The 10,071-nt window shown below is 34.8% G+C and overlaps 1 protein-coding gene across 3 annotated transcripts; it reads right to left on the bottom strand.

Annotated features, from left to right (window-relative positions):
• Window positions 1-5,554: 5,554 nt before the first annotated feature.
• Window positions 5,555-9,489, bottom strand: LOC145735255 (uncharacterized). Of its 3 annotated transcripts, none has more exons than XM_081989101.1 (6): window positions 8,568-9,451; window positions 8,322-8,506; window positions 7,647-7,850; window positions 7,450-7,587; window positions 6,517-6,732; window positions 5,555-5,906 (listed from the first exon to the last, which is right to left on the bottom strand). In XM_081989101.1, exons 1-6 carry the CDS (start codon window positions 8,617-8,619, stop codon window positions 5,604-5,606), a joined length of 1,098 nt encoding a protein of 365 aa, XP_081845227.1. In that variant the 5' UTR covers window positions 8,620-9,451; the 3' UTR covers window positions 5,555-5,603. The 3 variants fall into 3 exon arrangements, with proteins under 3 accessions (XP_081845227.1, XP_081845219.1, XP_081845232.1); XM_081989093.1 differs by having other exon boundaries at window positions 5,667-6,278; window positions 8,568-9,489; XM_081989106.1 differs by lacking the exon at window positions 5,555-5,906 and adding an exon at window positions 6,094-6,289 and having other exon boundaries at window positions 8,568-9,479.
• Between the last annotated feature and the right edge of the window lie 582 nt (window positions 9,490-10,071).

The raw sequence follows: 10,071 nt of genomic DNA, 5'->3' as shown, positions 1-10,071 counted from the left end.
CCAAATTCGAAGTAATTCGGAGGGATTTAATTTAAATTAGTTTTCTCCGCGGATGCGGAACTTCTACATCACCGTGGGGGGCGGTGGGGAGACGGCGGCGACGCTCCGGGGGTGGTAACCGTAAACGAGTTCACCATCCTTTTCAGCTTCCACAAGGCGACAAGTTTTAATTTAAAGCCAAAATGACGCAAATTTGATATTATCTTAGCTAAAAAAATGTCAATTTGACATTTGACAGAATTATTATACAGTGTCTCATTAACTGACTTTTACAATATTTAGTTAGTTATACACCGGTCCAAATACCCAAATTATGGGCGAAATTGTGTTTTAACTCAATTGAGTGTGTTTTCTACCATTTTCTGTTTGGTAATTCCAGTTTAACCAATTTTAGGATTACTTGCTTTTTGAAATTTTATATCGCGGAATCGCGCAGAGTTCAAATGAGATCGCTATAGCGCAAAGTTGGAAAAATGCTATTTTGCAAGGACCTTATACTCGTAAGTCGTAGGTAAAATAAAACAGAAAAACAAAATTTGTTAGTGCAAAACTAATGTATACAGGTGTGATAAATCCAAAAGCGACCATAGGAAAACCGTGTAACGGACAGAGAAACGTAGGTAACTGCATGCGCGGGAGAAAGACAGAAAACGAAAAAAATATCAAGTAGGCCATATTTTTAGCGCGCTGTTGCCAAACGCCGTAAGTAAGTTTGTCGAGGGTATTGAATACTTACGGGGTTTGGCAACAGCGCGCTAAAAATATGGCCTACTTGATATTTTTTTCGTTTTCTGTCTTTCTCCCGCGCATGCAATTACCTACGTTTCTCTGTCCGTTACACGGTTTTCCTATGGTCGCTTTTGGATTTACCACACCTGTATGTGACCTCCTCTATGGAATATTATTGAAACAGTATGACAATACAATACTACTACACTGGTTTTGCACTAAACATGCCAAACGCTATTATTTTGTAGTTTTGTTCGCAATCCGCAACCCAAATTAGGGAAAAGGAGGCGGTTGAAATGAGAAAAAAAAGAGAAAAAAGAAATAAAAAAAACTGGACGTTATACGTTATTATTTATGGGATTATACCCCAGATATGTATATTCCTGGCATTGTGTATTGTTAATTTTCACCATAAGGCTATTAAAATAGTGGCAATAACAGTATGATTGGTTTATTTTATTTTTTGTACTTTATACGTTGAACAATAAGTTGATTTAGTTTGTTCTTGTTTTAACACTGTGTGTTTGTCACTGTTTATACAAAATTTAAAAATACTACACGAAAACGTTTATCATCCACATTGCTAGACATCACCAACCACGATAAAATGTATTTCGTGGAGAGGATTATCAAACCGCAATAATATCCGATCTGGAAAAGCCCCCAATCCGGCACATATGTGTCGCAATCAGATAAAAGGGGGCCCCCGAGATGATTATTGAAGTCCGTCTGTTCGTCGGCGTCGGCTGATTTGTGACCGCGGATTCCCCCGGGATCCCCCCTCGGGGACTTGTCGATAATGAATTGCGGGACAGATAATCCACTCCCCCTTTCCTGCAGATGTTGGCTCGTTTATATTCTGGTTCTTCCAACCTCAGAAAAAATTGAATCCAGACCTGCGTCCGTTAAAACTAAAGTCGCGTTTACAACGTTTATTTTGATTACAAGCCTCGACTACACGATTATTTAATTATTAATAATTAAGTGCCGTTTGTGTGTGTTACGTTGTTTGTTCGGGGTAAACGTTTACCTTACCTAATTGTGCCCGAAAGCTTATCGAAACGTTTTTCTATTTAATTACACTTTACTTTCACTTTTCTATCTAGTGAAGTAGTGTACTTATGATAATAATAAAAGTGTTTCTAATAAATGGAAAACATTCACCATACAATAACGAAAGTTATTGTCTTTAACAAACATTATAAATTACGTAAACATTGAAATTTTTTCTATATTTTTATGAAAGTTTTCCTATTTTTTTTCGAAACTTTTGCTGACATATGTCATTGTCAGACTTGTCACTATCGAACAAAGCCGAAATACATAAAGAAGTAGGGTTAAATTAGTTATAATTATCGGTTTAGGTGGCTTTGTCATAATTAGTTATGAATTTATTTCATTTTATACAGGGTGTCCCGTTTATGTTGCCCAAAAGTGATAGGGTGAACAGAAGATGTTAAAATATGAGTATTACACGGAACATCCGTTAATAAAATGTGCAAGTTTTTGAAATACAGGGTGTCAAAGTTTTTAAATATTTTCAGAATTTGTATGATTATTTAAGCACCAAAAGTTGATGCCGGGGGTTTTAGACAGTGGCTAAATAAAAAGCTATTAATAAATCAGTTAGGTTGTAACCAAAATACTTTTTGTTGTTACAGAATCGAAATCAGCTTTCTTCTGAATGGGAATCGAAATTTACAAGGCTTTTGCCCCCCTGATGGAGGGTGGCTGAGAGACGAAACATCGGTAAAGAGAAAGACGAGCCTCTATCGGTAGATGTTATCGAAACCATTACGGAATTTTAAAGTAATTTCTTTTCGAATCATTTTTAGGGCGCGCTCGTTTTTCATGCCGCGTTGTGACACATGTCCGGAACGACCTTAATGTATGATTTATTTATGGTAATCTGAGGCCCTTATTATGTATTATTATCAGGCATATCGGCCTTTATAAATGGAAGATGTATAACAGGAAACTGTTAGGGGATTTTCATTTTGACTTACTAAAATGTTTGAAGACCAAAATATGAAAACTAGACAAAATAGTGTCAGTTTTATTTTTTTTTATTTTATCTTTTTTTAAAAACAACAAAACCAGTATACTAGATGTTTAGTAAAACCCAAGTTTTGTCGATTTTTTCAAATGTTGAGATAACACTCTATCAGTTGTGTTGTGAGCTCGTTTAACCGGTTCTAAATGGATGTAAACCTAGTCCACTGTGCAGAAGGTAATTCTAAACATTTTTGTCCTCGATTGAAATTTTCGTAACTCTAACCGTTTCCGAGATATTCGAGTTTTTTGTTTTTGTGTATCTCGGTTGTTTTTTAGGTTTTAGAGACCGTAAAAAAATCAAAATGTTTATCGTGAGTTGCTCTTTCACCTTGTGCTAACCGAAACACAATTCTACATATACAGGGTGTTTAAAAAACCAATAGAATAACAGTCAAGTATAAAACTAACTCTCTGTTTTTCCGTAATTCTAACCGTTTCTCAGATATCAGACTTTTTTTACTTTTCTTTGGATAGTGCATCAAAATTGTTTTAACCCGGTTCTAAATGGGTGTAAACCTAGTCCACTGAGTGCAGAAAGTAATTCTGACCATTTTTAACTTCTTGCAAAAACTCTAACAGCTTCTAAGATATTCGACTTTTCCCATCAAAATTTTGAAAATAAAACAATTTGACTTAATAAGCTGGGAAACCCAACCAAATCACAAAAAACGATCATTAATAATTTATACATTTTTTGAGGATGACTTTTTATTAAACTTTACTTAAACCCGAATAAATCTATAGCATGCAGGTTAGGTTAAGTTAGCCACAGTTTTGAGATTGTTTGAGAAACTATTTGATTCAATTCAACTTAAGTTTGGTTATAGTGCTCATTCATACGATTTTATGACGTCCGAATTTTATCCCATTCGAATTACACGCAACGAAACCAAGTAATGACGTAACCGCCATTTGTCTCGGTTTGGACTAATAACACACCTGATTAACTCTTTTGTTAATAAGTTTTAAGATTTGTTTTAGCATCAGATGCACCCACTTTTTCAGTTTTTTTTGCGTTATCTTCAAGGCTATCATTCTTTCATAAACCCAATCTAGAGTAATATTTTATGTACTTTTTTTTCAGTCAGCCAAGACAAAGTTAACCTTGCATCGAAAGTATCAAGAAGCGCCAACATGGCCGTAAAAATTGCATTAGGATCGACGTCACGTCCTGCCAGTTACTCCTCGTTAGGAGGAGGCAAGCGCCCGCTTTGATAACGCTGATTTACTCCAGAAGCCCGGAAAATATAGATAATGTAATGGAAAAATATGGCGGCGACGTGCCCTTTATTCGGCATCGTCTCATTAATATGTTATGAACACCCCTCAATCTCAAACCTCGACTGACATTCTTTAAGTTTCGCAATTTTTTTCCTTTGAAAAATCAGAGAATTCGATTGGGACAACATGTTTCCTCTGCTGGATTCCGGTGCCGAGTCCCGACTTTCCAGGAAAGTAGGGGGGAAGGATCCCCACGATGCTCCGCCCTTTTGTATCTTAGCAACGCCAAGTTTCCTCACTTGCTTGCCGCAAACGAGCCACAGTTTAGCTTAATAAGCTCTAAACTCTCTTCGCTCTAACTATTTAGAGGTTCACGGAGAGAGCTTTAAGAGGCTAAACCATTACACCTTGTTCGGTATTAGCCTTTTAATGTTTCAGAACAAGGACGTTTAATGTTTAATATCTTTCTCTTATGGTGTCATATGGGCAGTATTTGCGTAAATTACAGCACTCTTTGTAGTTTGTGATTGGCCAAGAAAAAACAGCTTCAGCTGCTCGCTTTTTTGACCAACCACAAGCTTTCGACTGTGCCATGATTTACACAGTTTAATAAATTCACTAAGAACTCTACAGGTTTGTTGTTGTGGTGTTGTATTCCAATTTAGATATAGTGGTATATCCCCTTAACATTCCTGAAACTGGTTTCGAGCAGCTTAACTATTAGGAAATTGGATTTTTAGTTTGCGCAAACGGTTTCGTTACTTTTAAAATTAATTTATTGGGATAGTAACTATGTTTTTTAATTCTGATATATTCAAATTGCGGTACGTTTTTTTTCTCGTAGTTTTAGAGTTTAGTAGATTTGTTTTATTATGAAAATCCTTAATATGTAACAAAAAAAAAACAAGTTAAGTCCAAAAAGGCTAAAAAACATTTTTTTGCTTTATATTTCATAATAAACGAATAAGAAACTATAGTACTTGGCGCCACCTGTCGGCGAATGTCCAACGTGAAATACACGGATATACATTGCAGTAGTTTCCTTTAAACGTTTTCTATAAATGCAGTAGTGTTGCGTATGTGTGTGCAGATGGCGCCTCATAATTTTTGGTTTGAATTGATTAATGACAAAAATATACGAAAAGATCTGAGAATTAAAGGTTAATTTTTGCAAACTTAAATTAGTTGAATTATTATTGACGAGTGGATTTGTGAATAGTGGGCAGATTGATTATCGCCACTGATTTTCTGACAGTTTACGGTCGCCATACTGAACGATTTTTGTCTCCCACATTGATTCCTTATGCTCCTTCATGCTATATTTTTTTTCATTGCTTCAACTTCAATAAAAATTAGACTTTTTGGTGAAATTTTGAGAAATAATCTCACTAAATATCGCTCGAGCTTTTCAACTAACCAGAGAATTTTCATTCTAGGATATTTTTCTTACAATGGAAAACTATCATGAAAATCAAATTATAGGTAATTTTAAAGCTCTCGTGGTATTACCTCTTATAATATTTCTCATTTTATGACAGGAAACAGTAGATACATTATTTATTCATATTTATTTTATACACCACACATGAAAAGGCGTATTAACTAAAAAAGTTTCCAATAAAGGCAATTGTCGCAGTCCGAACGTCATAGGAAATAACGCCCACTTTTAAAATAAATTTTTTCATCCACAACTTAACAAAAAGATAACCAAACAGAAACAACACACTTAATAATAAAAGCAACAATCGTCTGATTAAGTGAAAACGGATTCGTTGTAATATCCACTCACACCGATTTTTGGGTGCCCTTCGACGACGTCGACGACGTTTTTTCTCGAGTTCGGCTTCATCAGGAACTGCGACTAGGTACACCGTAATCAATCCGAAAAACAGCACGCCAACCTAAAAAGCGTTTTTACAACAAAAAAAAAATTTGTAGTTTGGGAAAAGTTAGGAGGTAAAAACGCTATCGACAATTTCTTGCATATTGGTTGATTGACTCTGTCCACCAGTTACGTTATCTGGAATTACTACCAAGATTTTTTTTAACACTAGTATTTTGAAGTAATAGAAGGCGAAAGGCATGATAATCAAAAAGAAAACCCAGAAAAACTTTTTGATTAAGAAATAAATCAAAACTGCTCTCAAAAGGTTCATTTTGGTGTCGTTTCTTCGACTGACAAATACAGGCTTTGGTTCTTCTTCTTCTTCGATATCAGTATCGCGTTGTGGTGTTGTTCCTACTGTGATAAGTCCAAACAGTAAAGTTCCAGCCTGTAATGGGTCTACTGGGATCACTTCGAGAGGTAATTAATTAAAATTAAACCGACGACCAATTGAAACGGAACAGGCAGGGGTCACCTAGTATAGAGCTAGTCTACCAGCATTCCAGGGGACAACCTTTGGAGTTTTGGGACACTCAGTATAACTGATAAACTTCAGCAGCATTATGTTGTTTTAAAACTGACTGCTTTGTTTCAGTTGGCCAGCAGTTTATTTTACACTAACATACCATAACAATATTGACCAGGATCAGGATCCAATAGAAAACGTCGTAAAGCTTGGCATATCTTCTGTAGAGGTCCACGCCGCTGTTGCAATTAGCCAGATCCTTTTCGGTAGGTTCCTTGTTTTTCGCATTTGCATCAATGGTGTTCTCCAACGGCCAACAATTTAACTTTGATGGTTTCACGTTAAACATAAAACAGCAGCAACTATCCTGTTTTACCTGTCAGTATAGAACATTTCATCATCAAGCTTAGTTTAAAATGCAAATCACCTATTAAGATGCGAAGCAATCATATTACTATAATAATCTACAACACAGAACAAAGAGAAATGGTATAGTAGTAGGTATACCTATAGTGTCCACAAAGTATGGAATAAATTCGATTAAAATTGAGGAAATTATCTTTCAGAAAAATGCTCGGACACGTATGTTATTATTTTTATTTTTTCATCTACTTTATGAACACACTGTATATGTTATACAGGTGCGGTAAAACTATAACTGGTCATAGGAAAACCATGTAACTGACAGGGAAACATTGATAATTGCAAGCACGAGACAAGGAAAACCTAAGTCTAAGAAAAGTTCAAGTTGTAAAACCTCTTTCTGAATTCGTCGACTAGATTATTTGCAATATTAAATTTACTTAGTCCCAATAGGCCAATAATAAACTAATCTAGTGGATGAATTCAGATAAGCTTCTGGCAACATTGTCCCGAAGTTTTGGCCGTTCGAATTACACTGCCTTCAAAAATGCATCTTATTTTATTTGTTGCATAGTTGCACAAACAGTTCCTACTTTCTTACGAATCACACCCCAAGAACCTAACCACAAAATTATTATTATTACCGCACATCATAGACAACTCAAATACACTGAATATTTCAGAAACTCCTAGTATACTGTCTTTTTCCAAAATATCAAAAACATCTTACCATGCATGCATGATATATTGTCTTAAAATCCTCAGAAAAATTATTATTTTTTTCTTCTTCTGGTTTCTTCGCATATTGATGGCACGAGAAGAACAGTATCAAACACGAAGTTAAGAGGCAAAACATCCAAAAATTGTGCTGTAAATAAATCGACAAAATCTATTTACTCATACACAGTATACAATATTGATATTTACCCATTTGAGCATGGTACGTTTCTTCGTCAAAGACCCTATAATACCTAGCGGGCAAAAAATGAAACAGTTGAGTGTCCCAAACACTACCATAACAATTCCTATGACGCGAAACGATCTTTGGTAAGTGTGCATTATGATGGTGGTCACTTCAAATTTATTATTAAGTATTAGACATCCCATTATCATAATACCAAAATAACAAGCCTGGAAAAGAAGTATAAAAAATATTATATTTATTAATAGTTACTTATGCAACAAGTGCAAAAAGTATATCTTTTTCAACGTAAAAGACATTCTCGAGGACATTGTATGTACATTAACGTTGTTCAAAATCATCTGTAGAGTCCAAATTTGTAATAATTTACTGGGAGTTTTATTTAAAATAAGATAGCTAGAGTCAACTTCCGGTACAAGTGTCAAAATTATGAAAATATTTTAGATCGTTAGATCAGGAGTCACAACCCAGGTTTCCAAATTTTCAAAAAATGTCTGTCTCGTTTTCCCTTAACGTCTAACCTACCATCGACTATCAATCACCCTGTATAGAATGATATAAAAAATCGCTTGAAACACTTTGTTACACTTAAAAATGGTTTGGTTATTTAGGTTGGTATGTAAGAGTAGTTTTGGGACACCCTGTAATTTTAATACGCAAAAAAAAAGCAATAGTTTTACCAGTAAGGCAGTGTCAAACGCTATGGTTAACCCTTGACTTGTTGCTTTTAAGATAGTTTCAGTTTTCTCTATACAAGCTTTTAATTTTTGTTTTGGTGTGCCACAATTGGTTGCAAGTTCAGGATGGTCTCGTTCTACTGCTACATTGTATGGAGGTGGCAATTGCTTTTCCATTTTTACAGTTTCTAGAACAAGAATTAATGTTACAATTACTAAACGGAAAAATAACCTTAAAATACTACTCACCCTGATCACATAAAGGCTTTATTTGTCCAGTAGCACCTTGCTTATGAAACATTGTCCAATTTTATAGTGATATAAATAAAATAATAAAATCAAATTTGACCGCTTTTGTCAGTCATCTAATTTCAATTTCACCAAAACTGATAGTGATGGTAAATCTGAGTTTTAAATTTAGGAACTAAACGCAAACAGGAACTAATAATAATACAGGAAACAAACTGTAAATCTTCCAAATTTGTTTTCTTTTGCCTATCAAGCTGAATTGTTTGAATAATCTGAATTCAAAACCATGAACCAATAGGTGGATTACAAACATCTTTTTAATTGCAAAATTTATTATACAAAGTGTTTTCTTGCAAATGGTTTCTTGTTCTTGCTTCTCTCTTGGAAACTATAACTAACTAATTAAGGAGCTGATTACAAAAATGGGTGTAGCTCAATCACGTGACCAACTTATAAAGCCTTAAAAAAACATGTGTTTTACCGAAACGTTCTGGGATACCCTGTATAGCTTGAAATTTTTTTTTAATATCGAAAAGTAGTAGTCTATATGCACACAGTGGAGTAGTGAGTGTAAGTGAAAGCAAAACTCAGAGTCGATCTCCACAAATATAATATTTTCTCCACAAATATATTTTTTTTAATGTTATATTATCCTCATGGGTTCTAATAATTATCACAAAACATTATTAATGATTTAGGTTGCGGCTATTTTTATTTGAACCAAAAACCATCAGATTTAATTTTAACACACAGTTATGTAAATTTCAAAATTACTTATAAGCATAGATAACTATTGCAAATCAATGATAGACACAGATACAGATAAACTTTGGCTTGTGTGAGACTGCCAAAACTAATGTGACGTCATTTGATAGTTGATCACAAAATTTTCATCAAACTTCTTAATGAAGCGGTCACGTGACCAATTGTTGAATGACGTCATATCCTTGTTGGCACTCTCACAAAGGTATGCTTCATTTTTGTCAAAAGGGTTAATTTGTAGAGCTCGAATCAGATGAGAAAAGGCCACCGCATCATCAATGACGCAGTTTTTAAAACTATTTCTTTCTCCTTCTACAGTTGCCGTCGCATTAGATATAATCAGAGGCGTCCTATTAAAATATTCCCGAAAATATATTGTTAAGCGGTCAAAAAGCCACTTGGCAACGTAGTACGGTTTTTACTTGGACACAATTAAAACAGATGCGGCAGCGGCCAGGGACATTTGGACCTTTTTATATGCTTTTACTAGCCGGCACTCTAAACGGTGTTGCCAAGTTTAAAAAAATGTAGTGGCGGACAGGAAGACTTAGGGGGTTAGATTAGGTTCCGTTTTAGTCTGGTGTTTTGGTTGTATTGTTGATGGTCGCAGTTGAAGTTCACATAGTGTTATGAATAAAAAACGTTATTTTGTCAAAATGTCTTTCAAAAAGGTTGGAAAGAAAGGTGTTATCATATACAGCCAAGGCCGTGAAATCGTCAGTAACGTCTTACAATTTATGAA

The sequence above is a fragment of the Ips typographus genome, linkage group LG1, assembly GCF_016097725.1.
Source record: "Ips typographus isolate SLU linkage group LG1, UJ_Ityp_2.0, whole genome shotgun sequence".
In the NCBI taxonomy this organism is placed as follows: Eukaryota; Metazoa; Arthropoda; class Insecta; order Coleoptera; family Curculionidae; genus Ips; species Ips typographus.
Note: the sequence above shows the minus strand (reverse complement) of the source record. Positions and strands in the feature narration are given on the sequence as shown.